Consider the following 25919-nt stretch of genomic DNA (forward strand, 5'->3'; position numbering starts at 1 on the left):
AAAGGCATTTTCTTTCCCAAAAGACTGTTTGTATGAAAACTGTTATTTTCTGTTTCAAACTGTAATATATCATTATGAGTTTGTAATAACATAAAAAAAATCAAATCCATATTTTGATTTTAAACATTTATTAAACAAAGACATTTTTTTTTCTCCCAAAATGCAATATATCCATAACACGTTTTTTCCCCAAAATGCTACAAATCCATTTCATCAACAAAAAATCACTTTCTGTATGAAGTAGAGAGTGTCGAAGTTTTTTACAAGATCGTCAGCTGTCAGTTTGTCGGCATGACAAAAGTTTTTTGATTCACTGTGAGAACAAGCAATCGCCGGTATTTTGCCACCGCCTGAGTTTCTGACTCTCTTTCTGACTTCCCTTTCGTGGTTGTCTTTTGACGGCTTCCGCTTCTTTCCCACAGACGACACGACCACTGGCTCCTCAATACCATCAAAGTTATTCATTTTAGTAGCCTATATAAAAACTTAAAAGTCTGAGGCGAGTGTTTACCGGCGTCTACTGACAGGGTGCCGCCATGACAGTTTGCGTCATGGAATGGTGTGCGGTGATTGGTCGAATGGAACTGTAGGACTTTGCGGAAAAACAGGACTGGCGTTTGTCTCTGTTTGAGAAAAAAGGGAAGAAACAGAGCAGCAAAACACGGCGGATATCGCGTTTTGTTAAAAACTGATTATCGAACTTTGAATAGAGAGTCAATGGGGAGCTTGTTTTGGCGGTAACTCGTTTTTTTTCAAAATTGGCGTTTATCGCGTTTTGGAACATATATATATATATAAATTATCTTAATTTGCATATATATATATATATATATATATATATATATACACCCTTTATATATTTATATAATGGGCAAAACTAATATTTTTTTTAACTGACATTTAGTGGATTTTGTGGATGCACACACACACACACACACACACACACACACACACACACACACACACACACACACACACACACACACACACACACACACACACACACACACACACACACACAAGCAAAGACATCATATAAATGTTTCAATACAGCTAAATATTAAAATGTATACCCAGAGGCCTAATGACAGAAAAAGTGTATTTTGCCACTACTCACTGTTATGGTAAAGGCTTAATGGTGAAACCAGATGCTATTGTAAATCTTTATTTTGAAGCTAATATCGGCCTAAATCACTTTTGAATGAAATATGATTTCAACTGAAATATAAATGACCTTATCTTGGGCCTTGAGCAGCCAGCAGATGATTCAGAACTACAGAAAACATATTAATAACGTTTCATCGAGAAGGTGACATGGCTGCTAATGCAACACCTACGAAGTGCCTATTAACAATGCCTGAGGCGACCAGACTGAGCTTGTCACATAATAACAATGAACGCAGGAGTATTTGACTAATGCATTGTGCACAGCATATATTTAAGTTCAACATAAGGCTTTAGACTGATTAAAGCTTCAACGTTAAATTGAAATCTGCAAGACAAGCTAACATATAATTAATGCTCTGAAGTAAAACTAACATCTCGCTGAGAGGCAGCCCTGATTACTTCTTCAACATGCAACTCTGCAGCTCCAACACCCAAGGCTTAGTGCTGTTTGGCAACATAAATGTTTACTATCTTAAGCTGTGAAAACCACGCTCACTCATGCAGTGCTCTGATCAACAGTTAAAAACACATTATGCCCACTTGTGTAGCTCGCAGAAAACTGTTTCCAAAACACCCAGGCAGTAATGAAGCCGTAATTGAAGGTTTTGGCTTCAGCATGGAATATTTAGCAGACAGAGATCATCAATTTAGATTTTTTTCCCCTGACCCCCAACCATTTGCAAGCAAGGATTCCCCTACATACTTGTATTGACTGCCCGGGGCCAGCGGGGGTGGTAGGAGCCGACGGGAACATGGGGTGGGGGTGCATGCTCTGAATAATGCATCTCTCAAACCAAACCTGTCATTGTCTGAAATATTGCCGGCATCATTCTTTGTGACAGAATAATGAAACATTAAAAAAAAAAGGCAGTGGAGTGCTGCATTTTTAACAGAGGACTCCAGAGCTCTGCCCTACAGATCAGAGCCGATGGAGGAGGGTACGTCTGTGCATATATGTGCACGTTCATGTGTGTGTTTTCGGGTGGTGGTTTCCCTCTAAAGAATGCAAAATCTGAAGTGATTGGGGATCTTTATGATCAGCGAATACAATGTGCATTTTTAATAATTACTATTTCTACAACACTGCAAGACAGTCTTTCCTTAATAACTATTTACTGTACATACTGTCCATCTGGAAACTTTTGTCTTGATGTAAGCAATCTAAAATTATTTTGAGCAATGAAGGACTAATAATAAATGATACTTTTACTCAGCAAGGATGCATTAAATTGATCAAAAGTGACAGTTTCAATCCATCAGAATCTTATAAAAATGTGCATCATGGTTTCAATATTGGTAATAAGCACAACTGTTTTCAATATTTGATTGTAAACCGTTTCAAGATTTCACAACATAACTGTCACGCCCCTGGACACATTTTGTTGTGTTTTCTTCCCCATGTGTTCCGTGTCCCCGTTATATTGATGATCATTCCATGCACCTGTGTTCCCCTGATTGTTACAGCACTACAGAATCTACAACACTTAGTACAGTACTATTCTTTCTTCACTCTCTTCAACTTTCCCGAATCTAGCGCATACTTTTATACTCTTCCCAGCAACTGTGAAACTTTGTATCACAGTATTGTCTCTCAAGGATGAATGACTTTCTTACAATCCTCCTCATTTGTAGATCACTTTGGATAAAAGGCATTTGCCAAATATATAAATGTACACATATCAGCATTATATCGGGCACTTTGCTCTCTCTAGACATCAGTATTGGCCATTAAATAAGCCATATAGGTTTGACCACCAGTCTTCTGTTCCAAAAAACTACTCTCAGCAATGGCAATGCCAGTTTTTATGATTCCTTCCCAGTCTTAAAGGATTGTGCATGCCATTCTATGCCCAATCCACAGCCACCAATAAAACCAGCAGACCGGTTTCACAATATTTTAGGAATCAATACACAAAGCTGAACTTCTCTGGCTTATATGATTTGCCTCCATGCCGTTTTTGAATCTGACAAAACAAAAGCTTTTATGACAACCGTAAGATATTTATCTCCAGTCCAACACAAACGCTCAGCCCAGGCTTTGTTCTACAAGGCACTTTAAGCTTTTAATCGTTCCCTCTCTTGGCCTGGATGTTTGACGATACTTCAGGTGCATGATAATGGAATGCTCCCCCTCCCAGCAGGTGTCCACCATGTAGAGGCTCTGCAGCATCAGCACAAACTAGACTTATGGATCTCCCGTCTTGAATTTCTTCTCTCCCATTTTCACCCTCTATTTGTGTTAGTTTTTCTTTCTTCTGCTCTATTACCATGAACTTGTTTAACTTGCACACTGAGTGATTAGAACAGAACTGCTGATGACCAATGTACACCAAACTCAAACAGGACTAATTAAAGCAGCACTCAGTTGCACAGTATTTTGCCCAAGACTGCATTTATTCGTTTTTTTTTTTTAAACACACTATGTGACATTTGCCTGTTAATTGAGCATAATGGATGTACCTTTGCAGATAATTTTAAGCGGATATCACTTTGAAAGATAGGCATGGTTTACTAATTATTCGTTAATGTAAAAGAACCTCAGCCCTTTTGCAATTCCAATCATTACTAATGGCTTGAACTGCAGCTCTGGGGAACAAGACAAATTGCTGTGACAGTTTATGTCTAGATCTCAGGTACTATTTACCTGGGGTTAAAATCCATCGAAATACCTGAACAAGTACTTTGTCTCTTCACCATTCGGAATTGAATTTAGAATGCATTTTAATTCCTGTTTGAAAATTAAGGCAATTCTTAAAAGCCTTGTTTGCTCTGTGGAACATAAGAGAAGATTTAGAAGAAATTTTCATTTACTTTTTATTTTATTTAAAAAAAAATCTTCTTTTTGGTCTACTTAAGAAAGAAAGAAAGTCATAAAAGATTGGAATGCCATAAAAGTGAGCAAATAATGACAGAATTGTAATTTTTGGGTGAACTATTCCTATTAAATTCTGAATTTTGTCCAAACATCCTATTGGAAACCAGTGCAAATATGCTTGTTTCCCTTGCATTAACTGGTACCCATACTGGTTCCCTTGCTGGTATTGATATTTTTATTGCTGTTGGTTCTAGTAAGAAAAAAGCAATGCCACAATCTGTATCCCACACATTTGATAGAAATACTTTAGAGTATAGTAGAGAAATTTGAATATGTCAATATTTATGTTTAGAACTGAACAGGCAGGCAATATTTCACAGTATGTTTAGTACTACGTGTACATATGCCAATGTTTAAAATGGCAAGGCGAGTTTAATGGTGTGATGTATGCGTTTCAGGGGCTAAAACACCTCAGCTGCTGACTATTCATTTTCAGGCCTTTTCATTTGCAAAGCTATCATGGTTTTCACTTTTCGTTAGCTTTTTATGAAGGTTTTCAATTCAAATGACATCTATCCCGTTTAGGACCTTCCATCAGAGTGCGAGCAGTCCAATGCCCAGAGAGGGGCCTCGAGGGAGACATCACATACTGCTCACATAATGCCAAACGATGCATGTGAGGGAGGTCCAAAATCCCCATAACAGTTAAACTGACAGCAACGTTTACAGAGGAGTTTTTTTTTTCATGGTTTCTATCCTTTCAGCACCACATACCTCATAAAATCACAGCCTTCTTGATACAGAACTGAGATAGCAAAGTGGCTTTCTTTTAGCACAAAAATGAACCCTAAGACAATGAGACCAGGACTGGGAGGTTTGAATTGCTTTCTCATTTCACACTTTCATCTCTGTACTATTTTCCAACTGGTGTCTGGATATTACAATCATAGGCTGTCTGCAAACATTTCAAGTGTCCTTGGAATACAGCAGGTCAAGGATTCTTGGTGGCACATAACTACTAAAAAAATTCTGCATTTGCTTCTAAACTTTTAAAGGGATCGTACACTCAAAAATAAAAAAAAATTATTTAGTTTCAAACCTGGATGACTTTCTTTCTTCTGTGGAACACAAAAGACGACATTTTCTTTCATGTTCTATTGAAGAAAGAAAGTCATAAGGGTTTGCATGAACTATTCCTATAGGTAGCTTAAATATAGTTGGTTCTGTTACTCAGACTCCTGTAAATTATTGGCCAGCTCCAAAGCAGCTTCTCTAAAATTGCTGTAATTCACAGATGCTCTGAATAAGAGCTGCATACGGTACCAAAATTAATTTCAGTTCAAACCGTCCTCTCTTTTTCATCTGTTGGTTTGGAAGGTCTGGTCTTTGTGCAGTGACACAGGAACGCTGACACCAGACTGACTACACTCTCAGACTATGAAATATTCTTACTGTGCAACACCTTGCTTCTAGACAAGTCCACTTTTTTTTTTTTTGTCAACATGGCTTTCAATAAAGTAAGACGAGGAAGTTAGTTGCTAAGCTACACACCTCCTGTCTTGAAAAGAGCTAATCAAATGTATAGAAATGAATACAGGAGATAGCATACTTTAACATAGTTCAGACTCAACCTTGTGGAAAAAGAAGTACCCTTCAGTATACTTTTAAAAAGAGTACTTATTACAGAAATAATATACTTAAAATATATACTTAATGTAAGTGCAAACTGAAGTATTTACATTGCATATTAATTGCAATTAGTTCAAATGTATTAAAAATGTATGTTAAATGTCATTAGAAGAACTTTAGGTTGCCTTTTTGACCACTTTAAGTAGATCTTAAGCACATCTTCATTTGTAATTTCATAATTACTTCTATTGTCTTCGAAAACAACAAAAGACAAACAATGATTTAAAATGTACTTTTAAGTAACCTAAGTAATAAACAGTCATGCAAATGAACTCTAAATCCATTTACAGTCAAACCAAAAATTATTCAGACACCAGATATAATTTTTTATTTATTATTATTATTTTTTTTTTTTACTAGTGGGTGCAGGACACTATAGTTCATTTTGCAAGTGAGGACAGCAAAAAAAAAAAAAACGTAAAACTGATAAAATTTTGGGACCAAAAATTATTCAGACACTTTGACCTTATGTTTTGCTTAAGTGTTTTTTTCTTTAATTGCTAATGCGGCCTTTTTACCCCACAGACTATTGAAGGTGACAAATTTTGAAGGTGTCTGAATAAATTTTGGTTTGACTAAGTTTTTTTTAATTTCATTAATATTATATTATCTACAAGTACAGTCTTAAAAATATACTTTCAAAATTTGATGTACGCTACAAGTGTACACTTAATTAAGCACACTTTTTAACAAGGGCATACGGTTTGATATTTAATTGCAAAGGTATGATATTTAATATGATTTTATACACTAAAAATGACTGCGAACATTCATTTGAATGTAATAGTGTCATATGAACATATGAGTGTGTTTATTAACATGGTAAAATGGTTAAACGTTTAAAACCATATTCAAACTAAATAAAGAGAGACACCCAAAACTGCCCAAAATAATATCCCTGTCACAAAAAGCCCCAAGAATTTGTATGATACACTCACCAAACACATTAAATGCATAACTCCATACTGTTTAGGCTTTGCTGCATTGCAATTTTGTTTCTTATTTTCAGTTACTCACCAAACTCCCTGGGTACAGAGATAGAGTACACACAGCTCTGTCCTGTTGTGTAGTTCCTTGGGAAATTCGGCGACAGCACGGTTCCTTCTGTCCCAGTGGAGCGACTTCCACATGGTGCTGTTCACACAAACACCCAGATCACTCATTACTTTATGCTTCAACATTCATGATGAACTGCTATCTTTGAGACACTAGCCTCGATAGAACTGATCTTGGCTAGCGAAGCATGCACAAGCCATTTTACGAGTTTGATTAATTTTGTTTGGTCTGCAGCAGCAGGCCCAAACTGTTTATTCTCAGAGATTCTCTGACTCATCCATCTTTACTTGCAGACCCTACCTTGACAGCTGGGCAGCCCCCTGTTCCAGCCAGGCCTGCCATCATCACCCATAATGCAGGTAAGCGTGGAATAGCCCTGGAGGACGTAGCCTGCCTCACAGTAGAAGGTCACAGTGGAACCCAGCTTGTAGTCACTGCCCAACCGAGTGCCATTCATCACATTACCGGGATCAAAGCATGACTCCCTCAGCTTAGCTGTATGAGATGGAGAGAAGGTGCAGGAAAGGCAAGGGCTGAAAATCACTTTAGGCATAGCTTAGCTTGCAGAATGAACAGTTATTGGTTGAAACTAAGATTTCTTTACATAAACACATTTTTCTTCTAAGAAAAAGCCTTTTAGGGGGGCTTTCGAGCTTGTCTGGTAACTATGAACTGTAAAAAAAAATCTATGTTCTGAGGGAAAAAAATAAATAGATAAGAGTGAGTAAACAGACACTTCTTTAAACCATCAACTGAATACTAGTCACAGCCTGACTTCCCTCTGCAGTTCGATATATGTGTAATATACTGTATTTAATTAAGGGTTTAGACATTTAGGCTCTCGAAATGTCAGGGTCTACCTTTGTACTCCAGGTGGAAGCCGGTGTAGCTGACAGAGCCATCACTGCGAAAGCCCAGGTACATGGTGTTGGAGCTGCTCTCTATTCGTTCTGGAAGCTTGCTGTCCTGAAAGCTCCCGATCAGCGGGCTGTTGCTGTCCGGTCCATCGTAGATATACAAGAAGTCGTAGTTGGGCTCTATGCTGAAGCTAGGATAGATGATCAAAGAGGAGTTTTCTGAATAGAGGGATCAAAAGCTTGGCTGTGATCTGGATATTCGAGTCCTGAGATCAACTTTGCAGACGGCAGTATAAAGTAAAACATGTATAAAGCAAGTGGAGCCTGTTTTAGAATGATAAGAGAGACCAAACAACAACAAAAATTACTTATACATAAATTTTATTCACACAAGATTTAAAATCTTTTACCTTCATGTAGTTTACTCCTGTATTACTTAAATGACAACAACAGTGTAAAAATATATAAAAATATAACAGAGGATATCATTTTAAAATTATTAAACAATTATAAACATTTGAATACTGATGCTTTTAAAACAATTAAAATCTTGAAAATTAATCGTAATAAAAAAATATTAACAAATATAATATAATATTAATAAATAAATATTAATCTTTTTTTAATCCAACCAAACCACAAAACTACTTTTAGAAAATGGAATTACAAAAAGAGGAGTGTGGATTAAATACCTGTCCACCTAAATGCCTGTTATGCATGCTAACTTGGTTGAGGTACGTCTCTGTATTGTCCATATGACCTGCATGACAGTTAACATTAAGGTTGAACATCCTAAATAAATATCCAGGCATTGAATGCCAGCGTTCACATACTTCTAAAACTCAGATATAAAATCTTCCGGCATCTCCCAGTATCAGCATCTCAGCTATGCTCAGAGATTTCCAAGACAGAGAGCCACACATATAAACACTTGCACCTTTTCATTTGCAGTAAGGTGTAATGATAAGGTCTCGCCCATCAGTGGAGTCATTTGCATGAGATGGATTGTGACTGAATCAGATTTACACCCCCTTTTTCTCCCATTATGCAGAGAGAGAATGCTAAGCATGCCTTCCACACTTCACTGCGCCAGAATCCACTGCTTAGGGGTTATTATAGGATAATTCATACACAGGATAAGATCCTTTACACCACATTAAAAAAGCCATTAATTTCTGATAAACAGACGCATTGGGTTTTTCCCCCCACTCCATACCCTCTGTAGCTGTCAGTCAGAAAACAATTATTTCTGCAGTAATCAGGTTGATTGTTGCTAAATAGAGAGACACCCGGCTGGGATTACATTTGTAGTGTTGCTAAAAGAGGTCACTTTTTTTCGGAGGGCTGGTGCGCATGTATTGTTCATTTCCAATTTCATTGTGGACATATTTCATACTGTGGATTTTTTTAAGGAGAAAGAAGTCAGTAATGGACTGTGTAATGAAAGTCTTTGAGATGGAACCGAACGAGAGCTATTTATTAGAAACCTGTTTGAGACATTGCCCTTCTGGCAGAACTCCAACATGCTTATTTACTCAGAGAGAGGACAAATTCAAATGAGAAAGAGGCTACTTCAGATGTAACGCCAACCATGAGAATGACACTACCTGCTGGGCTAGGTAAAAAAAAAAGCTAAAAAACCACCCCAAAAAGTTCTTCATCATCTGTTTTGGGGCTGATGTATGGCTTTAACTAGTAGCTGTGAAGGTTTTGAAAAATATTAGGCACAGAACACTCACAAAACAACCTCAAATGGCAGCTCCTGTTGTGATAAATGTTGTAAATTGTGACACACAGGCAGAACGGAAGATTGTTTTTGAGTTATTGCTGTCATTAAAGGAACTGCTCTTAGATGATGAGTCAAAGAGAAGAAAGTGCAAAGTTTAAACGTTCAACAGTCGCCAATATTTCAAAGTGCTAGCGTGAGAAACTGATATTCAGAAGGAGAAATGCTGAAACCTAAGCACTTCTTCTTCTGCTGACTGCGTGCGAATCCTGATTAATATTCCACAGACTCACGCCTGGACTAGACCCTCGCGACACGCTTTGATCCAGGTGGAAAGGAATCGCATGCTAGCGGCGCTATTAGCATTAACATGGAGGGAGGACTACGGCGACTGTCAAATACAACAAACTCCTACAGCACTAGAATTTAACCTCACACTGACCCTGGCTGGACGGAGAATCCTGCTTGCGGCTTGAGCGTCGCTACATGTTGGCTAAATGAAAGATGGACATAATTAGCAACATGATTGGACTGTGAAGGAAATTTATCAACCCTGCTTTTATACTAATTGGTCACATCACTCAAGGCAGAGACACCGCTCTACACCTTTAAGGCGAGACGAGGGGAAGCTAAAAAAAAAAGGACCACCATCAGGTTCATTACAGACAAAATGAGCAAAGAATTCCAGCTGGGCTCATTATCTCTCCCAGACATGAAATGCATTTTAATTCAGACAGTGATAGCCGTTGCTGCTACATAATTACTCAACATGTCGACTGCGGCCATGTCGAAGGACACTGTGGGCACTCATTTTGAATTCAGCGTTATGACACAGCAGCCTCTAAATGAACTCGTGAACTTATCAGTTTGAGATATTATAGCTCAAATGAGGGGATAAACGAAAGGCCAGGAATACGCGCACTGCAAGATTATTTCCGATCGTGCGTCTTACTGTCTCATCGGCCACAATTTAAAACTCGCTGAACCCAAAACAACAGAGGGTTCAGCTGATATTAACCTTGCGACAGAGAACCGCACTGTCTGCATTCACAAAACTTCTTGGACACCAATGGTAAATATACAAACCTCCCTGTTCATTCTGCCACAAATGCTAACCAGAAGCTGCTACTATATATATCTGATTGTCTATAAATGGTGCATAAAAACTTTCTAATACACATCTTATAAAAAAATCAGTTGAGATATAAGTTCCAGAATATGTTTTTGAATTTTTATAAATATATAAAGAAAAATATAAAAAATATAAATATATCTCCTTTATATACACACATGCATATCTGCATAGTATTATTACATTATTTTTCTTTTTTCTGTTTGTTTCTTCACTTCATTCAGCAATGCACAGTATATAATACACTGTATATAAATAAATAATTATGTATTTGAATGAACTACTACACGCATTACACCCACCCACGCAGAAGAGCAGAAGAGAATTCTTCAGAAGAGAAGAGAATTAATCACACATCATATCTGAGAAATTACTCCCAAAAGATAATTTAAAGTCATTGTTGTGTAAAGCATAAAACTGACATTACAAAAAGTAGCTTCAGCAAGAAATATTTTGTTTGATAACATTTATTACATATACTCATATACTCATATTTTGGACCATGAGGGTGAGTAAATGATGACACAAATGTCATTTTGGGGTGGGTGAATTACTTTTAATAATTTATTTGATCAATTTTATTATTATTATTATGGAAATATGAAATAATTTCTTTAATGAAATGATACTCTAAATGATAAACTAAAACTGCTAGTAGGTGGTGGTAAATGTCTTAATGATTAAGTCATTGAGTCATTTATTCATTCATTTGATTCGTTCAAATGGCTGATTCATTCAGGAGTGAAGTAAATGGTTCTTTATGAATGGTCCATTGAATCTTAAGGCTTGTTCCACTTATAATGGATCATCACCATCAGACAGATCAGTGTGTGACATCAAAGTACCGTGTGAGCTATAGAGAGCAGACGGCTCCTTATATGCTTTTGAATCTCTATCACGGTACTTTGATGTCATACACTGATGATGATCTTCTTCAAAATTCAACACACCTATGGCCAGTGGTTCAATGCGCCAAATGGTTCACCCAGTTCATTCAAAACGTGCATTAAAAATGAAATGCTGCTGTGTTGCTCGGATACGAACAGTTCTGTTTTGTCTTTATAGTTTTGTTGGCAAAACTGTGCAAAACAGACAACATTGTTTCTAAAATAACACAATAATAACTTCTTACTTACTGAACTGTTGTATAAGACCAGTATCACATTCGCACTTGTGAGATATTGCACTTAGCCTATTGCTCGTGTGATATTCCTTAACTATATGATGTAAATATGAGACAAAACCTCAAAACTCAAATATATTTTGAATTTTAGGGACATTCTAACTAGGTTCTCTACGCTCCATCATGCAGTGATTTTTTGCCCTGCATCATATTCATCATCAATCAACTGTATGAAATGTCAGATGACCCACATAAGGTATAGTTCACCCACCCAATAATGACATTTGTGTCATCATTTACTCACCCTTATGGTCTAAAAATGTATATGTGATAAATTTTATCAAACAAAATATTTCTGGTTGAAGCTACTTTTTGTAATGTCTGTCTGGTGCTTTACACAACAATGATTTTTTTGGGAGTAATTTCTCAGACCAATTTTATGTGCGATTAATTAGATTAATTAATCCCCACATCATGTAATTAATTAGATAAAAAAAATAATTAATTACCCTGATATATATATATACAGTACAGACCAAAAGTTTGGAAACATTACTATTTTTAATGTTTTGAAAGAAGTTTCTTCTGCTCATCAAACCTGCATTTATTTGATCAAAAATACAGAAAAAAAAGGTAATATTGTGATATATTATTACAATTTTAAATAATTGTTTTTAAATTTATTATACTTTAAATTATCATTTATTTCTGTGATGCAAAGCTGCATTTTTAGGATCATTATCACATGATCCTTTAGAAATCATTCTAATATGATGATTCATTATCAAAGTTGGAAACAGTTCTGCTGCTTAATATTTTTTCAGAACATGTGATACTTTTTTAGGATACTTTGATGAATAAAAAGTAAAAAAAAAAAAAAGAAAAAGAAACTATGTTTTTAAAATATAAATATTTTGTAATAACAATATACACTACTGGTCAGTAATTTGGGGTCAGTATTTTTTTTTTTCTTTCTTTTTTTTAAATAAAATCAATACTTTAATTCAGCAATGATGTGTTAAATTGATAAAAAGTGATAGTAAAGAAAATATATTATTAGAATATATATTATTAGATTTTTTTTATTATTTTGAATAAATGCAGTTCTTTTTAACCTTTTATTCATCAATATATTAGACAGCAGAACTGTTTCCAACACTCATAATAAATCAGAATATTAGAATGATTTCTAAATGATCATGTGATAGACTGGATGTTACATGTGACACTGAAGGCTGGAGTAATGATGCTGAAAATTCAGCTTTGCATCACAGGAATAAATTATTTTTTTTAAAGTATATTCATATAGAAAACTATTATTTTAAGTTGTAATAATATTTCACAATAATACAGTTTCTTTCTGTATTTTTGATCAAATAAATGCAGGCTTGATGAGCAGAAGAAACTTCTTTCAAAAACATTACAAATAGTAATGTTTCCAAACTTTTGGTCTGTACTGTGTATATATATATATATATATATATTAGGGTATTCAGTGAATTTTTATTAAGAGTTTCTGTGCACCACTGATAAATAAATAAAAAAGATCATATTATTCAACAATCTAAAGCAATACCACAGCCATACAGAATAGCTTATAGATTTCTTTACCTGATGAAAGCAAGAGACAGGACGTAATCAGAGTTGACGGCTATGAGCCAGTCGCAGTCCTTGCTGTGCGGGTATGGATGAGGGAAGTTGGGTGACAGAATAAACCCAGAGGAACCAGTGAGATTGCCCCCACACGGAGCTGGGAAAACACAGAGGACTCATATCAGCAGCATATGGGCATTAGTAACACATGAGGAGAATCTCTTATTAAAACATGCGGCTTGAACATCTGTGCGAACCAGGAGCCCAGAGAAAGAGTGCTGGAGTGAACATGCAGAGACAGAGATATTGAGAAAATTTTAAGCTCCTCTGAGGAACCGGGCCATGTAAAGCGCTCATATCTTATATATGAGAATGAGAACTACAGCAAGAGAGAAAGGTTATTTAGAATATGAAAGGATAAGATGAAAATCCTGTACCCTCACTTTCCTGCATCCAAAATGAAGTATCTTTGAAAGAAAGAGACAATCCGTATCTCGTAACTTGATATTCATTCATTTGGGCACACTTTCATGTCACAGAGATGATAAGGAATCTCAATGGTGTCGGGTCCCTCAGTTTGCGAACAGCTCTTGAGAATGGGCTGATAAAAACTGCCTAATTTTAGAGCACTTTTTAGACACAAGTTCTGTTGTCAACATCTAAAGCAATATGTACCAATTAACTCAGCCTCTTAGATGTCTCAGAATCATGAATATGCATTATGAAAATGAGTAAAACAATACTTCTTATGTATGAGGATTTGTCTAATGTTTGCAGATCAGCATATAGCATGCAGTGTACAAATACAATACACTATCATGCCTTTTTCAAAACATCAGGGACACAAATCCCCTTTTTGAGTAAACTGTTAGACACTGTATGTTTATTAAACTATTATTTATCATAAAACTAACCCACCAGGAAAAGTAGCTAGTTTTAAACACATATATCTGTATCAGAGGTTTTGACTGCATCTAATAATTAAAATCATAATAACAATTAACATCTTAATTTAGAGATAACTCATGAAAGGCGCCTATAAATAAAAATTATTGAATTAATAGAAAAAAAATTTAATAACTAAAATACGAAAGTATAGTTCTGTCACACATGAGTTTTGCTCATCACAATCCTTAAAAATTGTGACAAAGTAAATAAATAAATAAATAAAAAAATAATGATAAAAGCAGGAAAATTAAGTGTAAATTAAATATAATTTATACAAACCAACATTTGGTCACAAACTAGCCTGCTACCCATCCTGACATTTTTAATCCATTTATTTAATTGTAATGTTTGTTTAATATAATTTAATAACGAAGAAAAAAAAAGATCACACAATGGTTACATGCACTGTTACATCTGTGTAACTGTGATAAAGCCTGTATAATTCTAAAGCCAAATACTCTTGACAGATTCATTCGTTTAATTAAATTCCAATACAAACCCTTACCTATACAGACAGGAGGGCTTGGTTGCCAATAGTAGCGGTTCTCCACTTGTATGCAAGTAATCTTTACATCTCCCTGCAGTTCATACCCAGGATCACATTGAAAGGTCACAGTGTCTCCAGGCTCCCGACCATCTCCATTACGACTGCCGTTCATAGGCACTCCTGGATCCCTGCAGGCAGTAGCCACTGAACCTGTAATCACATTCAAATCAATTAACAGTCAATTAGCACCTTATGAGCAGTTACTGTATGCTGTCAATCGAAATACAGTGCTCCAATCAGAACTCCAGAAAAAATACATCTACTCACTTGAGAACTCTATGGCAAATCCAGACTTGCTGATGTAGAAGTCAGTCTCGAACTGAATGGTAACCATGTTGAGGGTGCTGTGGATGTTCTCCGGCAGCAGAGAGCCGCTCACCTCCCTCAAAGACATCTCATTCTCTGGAGGCCCGTCCCATACCCTCAGGATGTCGTGGGACGCTTCGGTGTCGAAGGCTAGAAACTGCAGGCTGTTAATATAAAAACAAACCAGTCATACAAGTCATGCTTCATTAGATGCACAATGCACAGTGATAGAAACAAAGGATTGTCTGACATACAACAGATGTGCCATTCATTATTATTCCAATGCATAAAAAAAAACAAAAAACATGGAAGAGTTATTATAGCTAACTAAACCTAATACACTTATGATACTTAAAATTAACTGGAGAAAACCCTTAAAATTATTTTATTTCAGCTAGTTGCTAAGGCAATATTGCTCATTTTCTTTAGTTTAACTTGATGTACTAAAATAACAAATTACAACTGAAATAAAAAAATAAGAAAAACTTTATAGTCAATAAAAAAAAACAAAAAAAAAAAACAAGACAAAAACAGCTAAATTAATACAAATACTAAAATTATGTAGGCTATAAACACTAAATAACACATTAATCAATACTCTCAATAATACTAAAAGGTTTCATATTTACATCACTCAGCTGATTATTCCATATTTACTTTGAATACAGTAGATAAGAGTTTTATTCGGCAGAAATGAATGTTCAAAATTCTTTGCACAGTTGTGATGAATCACACAGAGGTAGTGTCAGACAATTCTATCGCAAATATTATGCTCCAGGTTTCAATAATTGAGGAGAACAATCACATCTCCTTTTTGAGCAGCAGTCCTTGATAACAATTTAGCAATCTGGTCTGATCGAGACATCAGCCGCAGATGAACAAATAATGAACAAGTATGCAATTTCAAAAAGCTTTTTGCTGCTGAGAGGACTGGAAAGAGGACAAATCATTGGGTTGTAGTGCAACATTAAAAGTGCAACAGCGTTTTAAGCTTTATAATGAGTTTGGCCGTGCAGGTGGTAAACAAAGAGATTTACGAGGTACCATCAGCTCATCTGATGTCTCCTTTTCTCTCTGTACATCAATGGCCAGGTCTGCCATTAGAGCTTTATTAATAGATAAAAACCTCTAGTCTCAGCTGAATTCGCTGGCTGCATTCTTATGGGCTCGGTAATGTTCCAATCGCTAATTCTAGATGAAGACAGACAGCAGATGGACAGCTGGAAGCAAATACTTATCAGCACCTGATGATGTTGCCCGAATCCACCTCGATGACCCAGGTACAGCGCAGATTGTTGTCATAAGGGAATGGATAACCTGGCGACAAAATGCGTCCTGATGTTTCCCCTTTAAAACGTCCACCGCATTCAGCTGGGAAAAAAGAAAGGACAAAACGGGGTGGGAGGGAGAGACAGAAAGAGAATTGAGAAGAAGAATTAAACAGTGGTGAGTTTATGCATACTCTCACACTTGTACAAACACATCATGGTCCCTGAAGATTTGCAGGTGAGTGCTGAAATAATTAGGGGTGCCTGGGAAACAAGCACAACACGAGTGGGGCAGTCTGAGAATAAAAAGCACTGTAGATCAATAAAGCACCGTGAGGTTTTCAGACATCTAAACACAGTGCAAAAAAGTTTCTGGATTGTACAGAACAACAACTTATTTATTTATTTATGAAAAAAAGATGTATGTAAAAACAAGGGGGGAATTAGAGGGGAGCTACTGAAGCTGAAGAAATCAGTTTTAGCTTTTAGACTGCACTGAACCAGTTACCTCTCCCAGCATCCTAGTATAGCTCGTATTTTATTTTATATGATCAATACATATTGATAAAATATGATCAATATATATTGATAAAGCCTGTAACTCAGTCAATTACAGTCAGCAATGTGTCATGTATTGAGGCTTGGTGGAGCCATGTGGAGCATTTTTTTTTATGTTGGATTTATGCATTTTAAAGATGTTTAATATTTAAAAGTCCACAGAGTCAATTGAAGATACACCCAACAATGGTGGCTTCTACTGGAACTGTTTCACCTCGTCTTGTTTCACCATTCCTCTATTCTCCTCGAATTCCCTATAAGCAGACAAGGTGATTTGTCAGCTCCAAGTCAGAGCATCAATCAAATGAACAAATGAGCCTGACGTCCATTTTGATGCCTCCTGATGGCATTCAGACTAGCCACTTTAGCCCTCTGTACTCTGTTCATTATTAGTCGGCTTTCACAAGCACTTTATTAGGAAACTTTAATTGCAGTCTCTTTTCCCCTCAGACCCCTTTTCTATCTTCCCCTATCCTGTCTTTCCCATTCTCCCTCTTGTAAAAAACTGCAGGGGCCGGGAGGAACAGTTTCGAAAGAGACATGCACCGTTTCTTAATGATTCCCTTTTCAGCAATTCCTGTCACTGAGCCTCATTTGCATAAACCATCTACATGACAAACAATGGACGCACAGCTCAATGAAGCCTGAATAACAGGGTTCAGATTGCGACTTGATTAATCTGAATATTAGTGTGTTTTTTAGACATCCGGAATAGAGGCATCTTCCAAACGTATTCCTCCCCAGCTTCTCGCTAAACCAACATCCTGCAATGTTCATCGCTCATCAGGGCAGCGTCTCAATCATGTGTCATTGGACGGTTAGGAGCGCTCAGTCACTCCTGATTGGCTGCTCATGCGTTTAAAATCAATGCAGGAAGATTAGGAGTTGAAGGAGCCTCTGGTTTGAGGCTGAAAATTTGTACGTCCTCCCTTAGCGCAATTATGACAACATGACTTGTCGAGCCGTCTCATGCTGTGTTTATGACTGCACGTTTCGGCCCGCAGATTATGGCACTGCTGTTGAGAGGAATGCTGATTTAGCATTGCGGGGGTGTAGCTTCCTCTGCAGAAATGGGTGAATTGGAATGTCTCATTCACACCCTTTACCTGTGAACTTGAATGAAAAAATATAAAAATAGTTAAATATTTCATCTGTAATATAAAAAAAGGATACTCCTTCTCACTATTTTGATATATCTCACTTTTGCTAAAGGTCACAACAAATGACCCGCACATTTCGCCTGTCAAAGGAAGTGAAATATCCTCCACATTATTAAGTATGTATTATTAATGCTGGCAGATAAGCCTGAAAAATATCAGCCTGAAACTTCAAGGCTGATTAGTCTTTTGCAAGCCTACCATCAGTTTTGACGAAGAAATGAGATGAATGCGAGTAAAAAACATGCTCTGCATTTAACACAGGAAAGTCACTGTTTTATCTACATCTGCCGCGCGGAAGCAATTTGGACGAGCGCTTTGAGTCTAATCAGACCTCATTAAGACTAAATCTAATAGTGAGCAAATCTGATCTGGGGTCAGTAGACATACCAATATCCAACTCATTGGAGGCTAAATCCCCATAATCACCATTCATCAGGAAAATGAAGGAAGTAATAGTGGCACACAGTCCTATCTCAACCCCTCATGCGCTATGCTTGATTAAGAATCATCTCCATAGCTCAACCGGGACCCCCTGCATCAGCTACAATATTAACATCCTGCACCATTAATCGCAGATGGTGCGAGGGGCTTCCACCATCGCTAATTTTATGAAGAAACACTTGCCGTTTGTATTCATTTAAGAAGGATTTACTTTAAAAGGTTAAAGGCAGCATAATGTGGCATTTTAAGATATCTAATGTGCTTTTTCTTGTGCAAAGTATGAGCAATATTGCTGCTTTGCTAGCTACAGAGCTGGGGGTGGGTGGGGGTGCTTATACTGCAGCCCTTGATAATTATGACAAATGGCTGAGAGCAACACTGAGCTCAGTTATGATAACCAGAAGGAGAGATCAGGCTGGAATGATGCACCCTCTCCAATGCCGAAGTTCAAATGTGGTTTCTATGACAACAAAATATCTCCATGCACTAAAAGGACGTTAAAGACATGAAGCGGTCATTAATGTTCGAATAAGAATATCTACCGTTCTATAGTTCATATTAATATATTTCTTGAATTTTTCAGATGTAAAAAGTAAGCACTAATCACACACACATACAAATTAAAAAAAAAAAAAAAAAAATATTTACAATTACTGATCTTACAATATAATCTTGAACATTTTACATATTAATTGGGTCACACTTTATTTCAAGGTCCAGTTCTCACTATTAAAGGGATAGTTAACCCCAAAATGAGGAGGCTGTCACAAAAGAAAATAAATAGTTTCTTTGCACACAAAAAGTATTCTCGTAGCTTCATACAATTACGGTTGAACCACTGATGTCACATGGACTATTTTAACAATCTCCTTACTACAGTACCTTTCTGAGCCTTGAATGTGGTAGTTCAATTGCTGTCTATGCAGGGTCAGAAAGCTCTAGGACTTCATCAAAAATATCTAATAATTTGTGTACCGAAGATGAAAGAAGGTCTTACTGGTTTTGGAAAGGCATGAGGGTGAGTAATTAATGACAGAAATTTCATTTTTGGTAGAACTATCCCTTTAACTAACTATTAACTATGAATTTTGCCTTAATAAACTCCTAATTTGCTACTAGTAGTACTACTAGTAGGTAGTTGTTAAGTTTGGGTATGGGGTAGGATTAAGCGATCTAAAATATGGTAATGTGGGCAATAATATATTAATATATGCAGGCATTAGCATTATTAAATGCTTAATAAGTACTAATAAACAGCCAATATTCATGCTAGTTAATAGTGAGAATTAAAATAAAGTGTTACTAATAATTGTAATTTTTTAATATGTTAATTTATATATGAATTGTGTTGTTCCTTTAACCTACAACATTACTTTGCACTTTTTTGCTTTTTTGACCTCTTTTCCTTCAGGAACAACATTAGAAAGGTGAGTATAGAGCACAACTTTGAAACTTTTAAATCATCCGCATGATTTCTAACGCTACATTAAGCTCTGGTTGTGAACGAATGGACCAATATATTGTACTGAGTCACCGTTAATGGTAATGATCGTTTGTAACTTATGTAATTTGCTTTTGTTTATACAACACTTACAGTCCTGGTGCATTATTAAATTCATAGCCACATACAGGGTGATGATAGTGGGCTACATTTACGTTAGTCTATATTTGTACTAGAACATTTATATTGGATATTAATAAACAGATATTCGAAATCAAAAGATAATAATCAAAAGACATTTGAAAAGAGCTTCACAGTCTGACAACATGAATTAACAGCTCATTCTTTTTTGCCTTATAATATAATTTTAATGTATAGTCTTGCAAAATAACCCAGACAGAGTGATCAGGACCAACGCAAAGAGTCAGATTAGAGGGAAGAAAGTCTAAGGTCGATTCATGAGGTAACCTGTATATAAACACACCATTCAAAATATCACAATATATGCAAGTCACATCCATTGTACAACGACAAATATACATTTTACTGAGGCTTTTCTGGCTTTACCAGACTACTAGGATACCAATAGTAGTGCTGTTTCAAAGAAATCACTTGCATTCTTTCAGTAGAATCATAAGGCTGTGAAGTTTATTGACGTGGAAAGGCTTTTATCATCCTAGATTCATGAAATAGTGACTGTATTTTCAAACAATAGTCAAAGCTGAGAGAATTCAAAGACTGTACTTATTCTGATTATACTCATCTATGACTGTGGCCCTGCTTCAAAGCCGCTGCAGTCTTACCGATGCAGGAAGGAAGAGAATTATCCCAGGCCCGCCTCTCTCCCGTCATGCATTTGAGCACGCCGCTGCCGTGCAGTGTGTATCCGGGGTCGCACTTGTAGGTGATGGTGCTGCCAGAGAAGTGGCCCTGGTCATTGACCTTGAAGCCAAACTGGGGCACCCCAGGGTCTTCACAGTGAGACAGCTCAAAACCTGAAAGACATCATGGCTGTTAGCTTACTGATGGCTGTTTGACTCCAGACAATGTCAATATTTTCTTCAGAATAGTGCTTTTATTGTACTTGTTATGTCATTTATTAAACACCACCGTATAAACCTGTCAAAAATGACACAAATGGAGCACTATGATAAGTTTAGTAAGATTAAATTCAGAATAAGACTGAGAACAAACCATACTGCATTCAGCTTTATGAGGTCATTACAGCGATGATTGCTGAAATTTTCCCTGATATTTTCATGCTGCTCTGTGGCAAAGCTGTGAAAGTTTGCCATTAATGTGATCATTAACGGCAACAATTTGAAGTTAGGATCCTACTGGGCTGGTAGGCAGAGACGGTCCCTTGCTAAGCAGGCAGAACAATTAAGATTAAGTGCTTGGTTAATTTGGAGCCATAATCAGAACCAAAGCACAGACCCTCTCACTGTGCGACACATCCTGTTATTAACTGTATAGCTATGACTCATTATCATTAAACAGCCAGTACTCGGAAATAACCGAAAACACAAGGCAGCGCACTCAGTATATCACATAATTTTAATTACTAATTTTTCAAAGTTTCTTTTTATAGTAACCTTCATTAACAAGTTATTAAACACTAGCATGTTATGATTTAATATACATGCAAATATTAATATAAACAGTAATTGTTCCGAGAAAATATGCATAATGTATGCATGTATATATATATATATATATATATATATATATATATATACACACACACACACTGATAAAATCACTATTATAACATATGTAATGATTAGTCAAGCATAATATGATGCTTTTTAATTTAATAATGATCATTAAGTACCACATCTCAGCTCTGCAACACAAAAAAAAGTTGTTAAAGTGTTACAAAGACTGTGAGGGTGTCTCAGTTTGGCGAAATCCTCTTATCTTAGAGTTTAGTCTCTCAAAAATAATAGGTCTCTTAAGATGACCACATGGGGACTTGTATAGCTTATCAGCGGTCCACCATTAAGCTGCAAGTTGTTAAGTACAGATAAACACAACAGCACTTAGCATCAACTGTAGGTGGAGGCAACAACTTCACTAAAATCTGACACCCGGCTTTGATTGCTAGTTGATTACAGGTCATGGTTTCACAGCACGCTTGGGTTGAGATTAGGACTCAGACAAATAAACAATGCTATTTTAATCAGCTACATTCTTCCCCTGTCCTGGATCAGGTCTCTAATTACAACATCTAGATACTGGAGGTGGCTCGGCTTCGCTGGCTCTCTCTGACCTTTATTATACACTCAAATGGCTAATCCTGCAAGGGGGAATGGAATCGTAGACAGACAGGGATTTAGTCGATTTCAAATGCGATAGCCCACCAGCAGGTTAATACTTTACCCCCCACTGGAACCAAAACCTTGTTGAATCCCACACTGTGAGCACAATAGCATTAAAGCGCACCGAATTCAGACCAAGTGCCTGCACAACTCTGGCTCTGGGCCAATAAAGCCAAGGTCAGTGGAGACACAGTCATGTTTCTCCTGGTCCACTTCCTGATAATCCCTTTGAGCTGACCAAAAGCTGATTGTTTCAGGTTTTCTCATGCTTTTGTTATGTCCTTCCTGTGTAAGAGAAAGCTTTTCCTATCTACTGCTTGTTGAGTTCTGAGGAAATCAAATCTTTTGGAATTGAGCAAGAGTACGAAGTGACACAATTACATTTAGTAAATAATCCCTCCTAATATTTCTAGACTGCAGATGTGACTAAATGTAATACAAGTATCATATGTTTTCATGCATCTTTTCATTTTTTGAATGAGATTTTTTTTTATGAGTTCGTGAATCATTGATAGTTCTATTATTCAAATTAAAGCCTTGATTATGTTTCAAAATGACAGAAAATATCATGTTACTTGAGAAGTAACAGTTTGCCTAAATTTACATTTCCTGACATTACTGTATGTTTCTGGCTCTAAACATTTACATTTTAATGGTTAACATTTTAAACCAAACAGTGTGTTTACTTTTACATTATCTGAGATCAAACAATATTTAACATTTTTACATTAGTGTAATGGTTGCAAATTTTAATTAATTACATTTAAAATGTAGTGAACAAACATATATTTATGTAATGTTTCTATTCATGAACAACTAATCAGTTATATCAGCTATTATTCTCTTAATTGATTTTAAAATACTTTTTAAGATGAGAACTGTGCAGTAATGCATCAGACAATACACAGAAACAAATGCATTCAAGAGGACAAGGCCAAACATTAAAATACCACACATTGCTCAAGAGCCCACCACAGAACATCCATAGAAAATGTATGAACTGCAATTAAGAACAAATTCATCCAACTAATGCTCCATTATCAGCAAATGTATGGCCTGATAGCAAAGAACTATGAAAGATGGTTTAGCAATAACATGTAAAATAATGTTTCCATGCATCTTATATGTTTTGCTCACACTATCATCAAGAAAGACATAAAGGGGCTCACTAATGGGCAATGTGGCAAAATGCAAGATATGTTGATAATATACAAGTGGAGATGCACCGATCGACCGGCCGGGGACTGAAATTTGCCGGTTTTCCACATGATCGGGTGTACCAACGAAACATACTACCTATCAGATTGTGCTACCAAAAAAAAATTGTATTGTTTAAAGGGTAAGTTTAGGGTTAGGGTAGGTATGGACGGGTAGGTTTAGGGTAGGAATAGGTATGGACATAAAAAAAGCCTCAAACCACATGAATAAGATGCTGGTGTCGATTTGTGCTCCCTATCTTTTTAAAGGGAGGTAGCACAATCTGAGCGGTTAGCACAAATCGTTAGAACACCGGTCTGTTTTGACATCACACTTACGGTGACTGATAATGTATTTATGTTGTGCCTGATGAGTCTCACACAGTCTCAGTCAGTGTGTGAGAGAGACTCGTAAAAACAAAAGAGCGCAACAGCACTCACAGAAAGTTATAGTTGCATACTGTGGTAGTAAAAAAGAAGAAATTTATAATATGATTTAGGTACGCTACATTGCACGACCAAGATGTTTCAACACGATTGCAGTGTGGTTTTACGCAATAGTAGTTCAATAAACAAGAAGTTATGTGAATTACATTTTAGACACAATATTGACTGTTTTTGCTCAGTTTCGCTGATGAAACTAGTTCCAATCAAAGCCACAGCAGAACTGTTTTGTGCCTCCGAGCAACCAGTGTTGCCAACTAATTTTCAGGGGAAGTTGCTAAAGGAAGGTTGATTTGTTGCTAAAAGCTGCTAAAAGTTGCTAAATGATGTTGTGATGTCATTGCATGATGACATCATGTAACTACAACGCAAAATTGTGTCACTACATCAAGTCTCAGCAAAAATTATTTTTTGGTTTATTTAGATATGTTTGTAAAATAATATAACGTAATATGATATTAAAATATAACTGTATTTTTAAATACAACATTGAATTATTGAACACTAGGGTTAATGATTACAATGATTTTATTTTATTTTTTTAGCTAGTAAAATAGTAAAAATAAACATACTAAAAATAAGTACGTAATAAGCAGTGTAATAGCAGTTACAGTTAGTTAGAAAAGTCTGTAAAAATAGGACACAATCTAATATGTTAATATTAAGGAAATTTCCATATTGATTTTTCACAGGTTTTTTTTACCTGCATTTTAAATTACTCAACAGTCACAGGTACAAGCTACTAACAAGGTGTATCATAAATAAACAATTATTCAATTATTCGATTATTATTATTATTGAATTGAACAATTATAAATAGCAGCTAACTTAATTCATGTGATGTGTGTATTGCTAGGCATCTTTGGTTTCCTCTTGTGTAATTTAGATGGAAAATATGTGCCTTTTTATTGTTTGAGTCACTTATCAAAAGTTGCCAAATAAATTTTAAAAATAGCTGAATTTGTTGCTAGGTGCTTTTGGAAGAAAATGTTACTAGGGTAGTGTGAGAAGTTGCTAAATTTAGCAACAAAATTGTTAAGTTTTGTCAAGCAACACAGCATTGTTTCTTTACTGAATGAATCCACGTTTTTGAGCAAATCAAGATGTAGATGTGTAAATGCATTTATGGCACCTCAGCTTCATCAAACAGTCAGTGTAAATGAATCTAATGCCACTTCAGATGCAGCTTCTGTGTTTCCTGCAGTGGAAAGATGGAGTTTACTGATACTGATTTCAGTTGAATGGTAACAGCTCTACAGTTTCTGATTATTCTAACTCAATTAATTGAAACATTGTAAGAATTTGATGTGAAAGATGACACATTTAAAAGGTTAGTGAAACAAAGACAATTTAAGAAACATAGTGGGAAATGACATTTGCTTTGTTATATACAGCAAATCATTTTAGTTAATTGTTATTTCTACCTCTTTTCTAGTCACAAAGCAATTTATTTTGAGAGTTGTTTAAATGAGAGAACATCTGTAACTTTGTCCAGAGTGGGGGAATTGTAATATTGTAATGTGTTTTATTATGTAAATTATTTTTTGCATTAAAAATAGCATAGATTTTTGTTTGTATATGCTGTCAATTATAGTTTTTAGAAAGAAAATCGGAATTGGCATAAATCGGTATTGGCAGGTCAGACTTACAAAAAAAAAAAAAAAAAAAAAAAAAAAAGACCAGAAATTGGAATCGGCCAAGAAAATGGCAATCTGTGCATCTCTATATAGAAGCCATCATCCACTTTCACTTGTCTGTAGTAAACACTCTGTTGGTCAAAATACAGCAATAACATTCCATCTGCTGCCTTCTTCCTGTCAATCATCTGCAATGTGAGTGACTCTTACGAGAAAGGTGCTCTTTATTAAGATGGGCACATTATTTGGTGTGAATAGTGTTTCTTTATTACTAAGGTCAAGCCCTTATGTGCAGAGTTGTGTGCAGTGTATAGGGCCAATGTAATAACTTACTGGAATAGACCAGTTTGAAGCCTTCTCCAGTGGCCTCCGCATCACTGTAGAACTCCAGCCAAAGGTGATTGGAGGTGCTGATGAGGGTCAGACCCAGCATAGATGAACCGGTGAAGGCCCCCAGCATGTGAGCCGCGTTGTCTTTACCATCATAGATCTGG

General features: G+C 36.1%; 1 protein-coding gene across 5 annotated transcripts in view; it reads right to left on the reverse strand.

The window, feature by feature from the left end:
- csmd3b (CUB and Sushi multiple domains 3b) overlaps window positions 1-25919 on the reverse strand; it is a 370548-nt gene that overhangs the window by 95570 nt on the left and 249059 nt on the right. For all 5 annotated transcript variants that reach the window (XM_042745476.1, XM_042745479.1, XM_042745477.1 and 2 more), the window contains 9 exons: window positions 25759-25915; window positions 20631-20822; window positions 16204-16330; window positions 14921-15123; window positions 14612-14803; window positions 13177-13315; window positions 7588-7775; window positions 7028-7222; window positions 6689-6805 (listed from right to left, as the gene is read on the reverse strand). In XM_042745476.1, coding sequence (XP_042601410.1) covers window positions 6689-6805; window positions 7028-7222; window positions 7588-7775; window positions 13177-13315; window positions 14612-14803; window positions 14921-15123; window positions 16204-16330; window positions 20631-20822; window positions 25759-25915 — 1510 coding nt within the window. The remainder of the gene's footprint in view (window positions 1-6688; window positions 6806-7027; window positions 7223-7587; window positions 7776-13176; window positions 13316-14611; window positions 14804-14920; window positions 15124-16203; window positions 16331-20630; window positions 20823-25758; window positions 25916-25919) is intronic.

This window comes from Cyprinus carpio, chromosome B19 (assembly GCF_018340385.1).
Source record: "Cyprinus carpio isolate SPL01 chromosome B19, ASM1834038v1, whole genome shotgun sequence".
Classification (NCBI taxonomy): domain Eukaryota; kingdom Metazoa; phylum Chordata; class Actinopteri; order Cypriniformes; family Cyprinidae; genus Cyprinus; species Cyprinus carpio.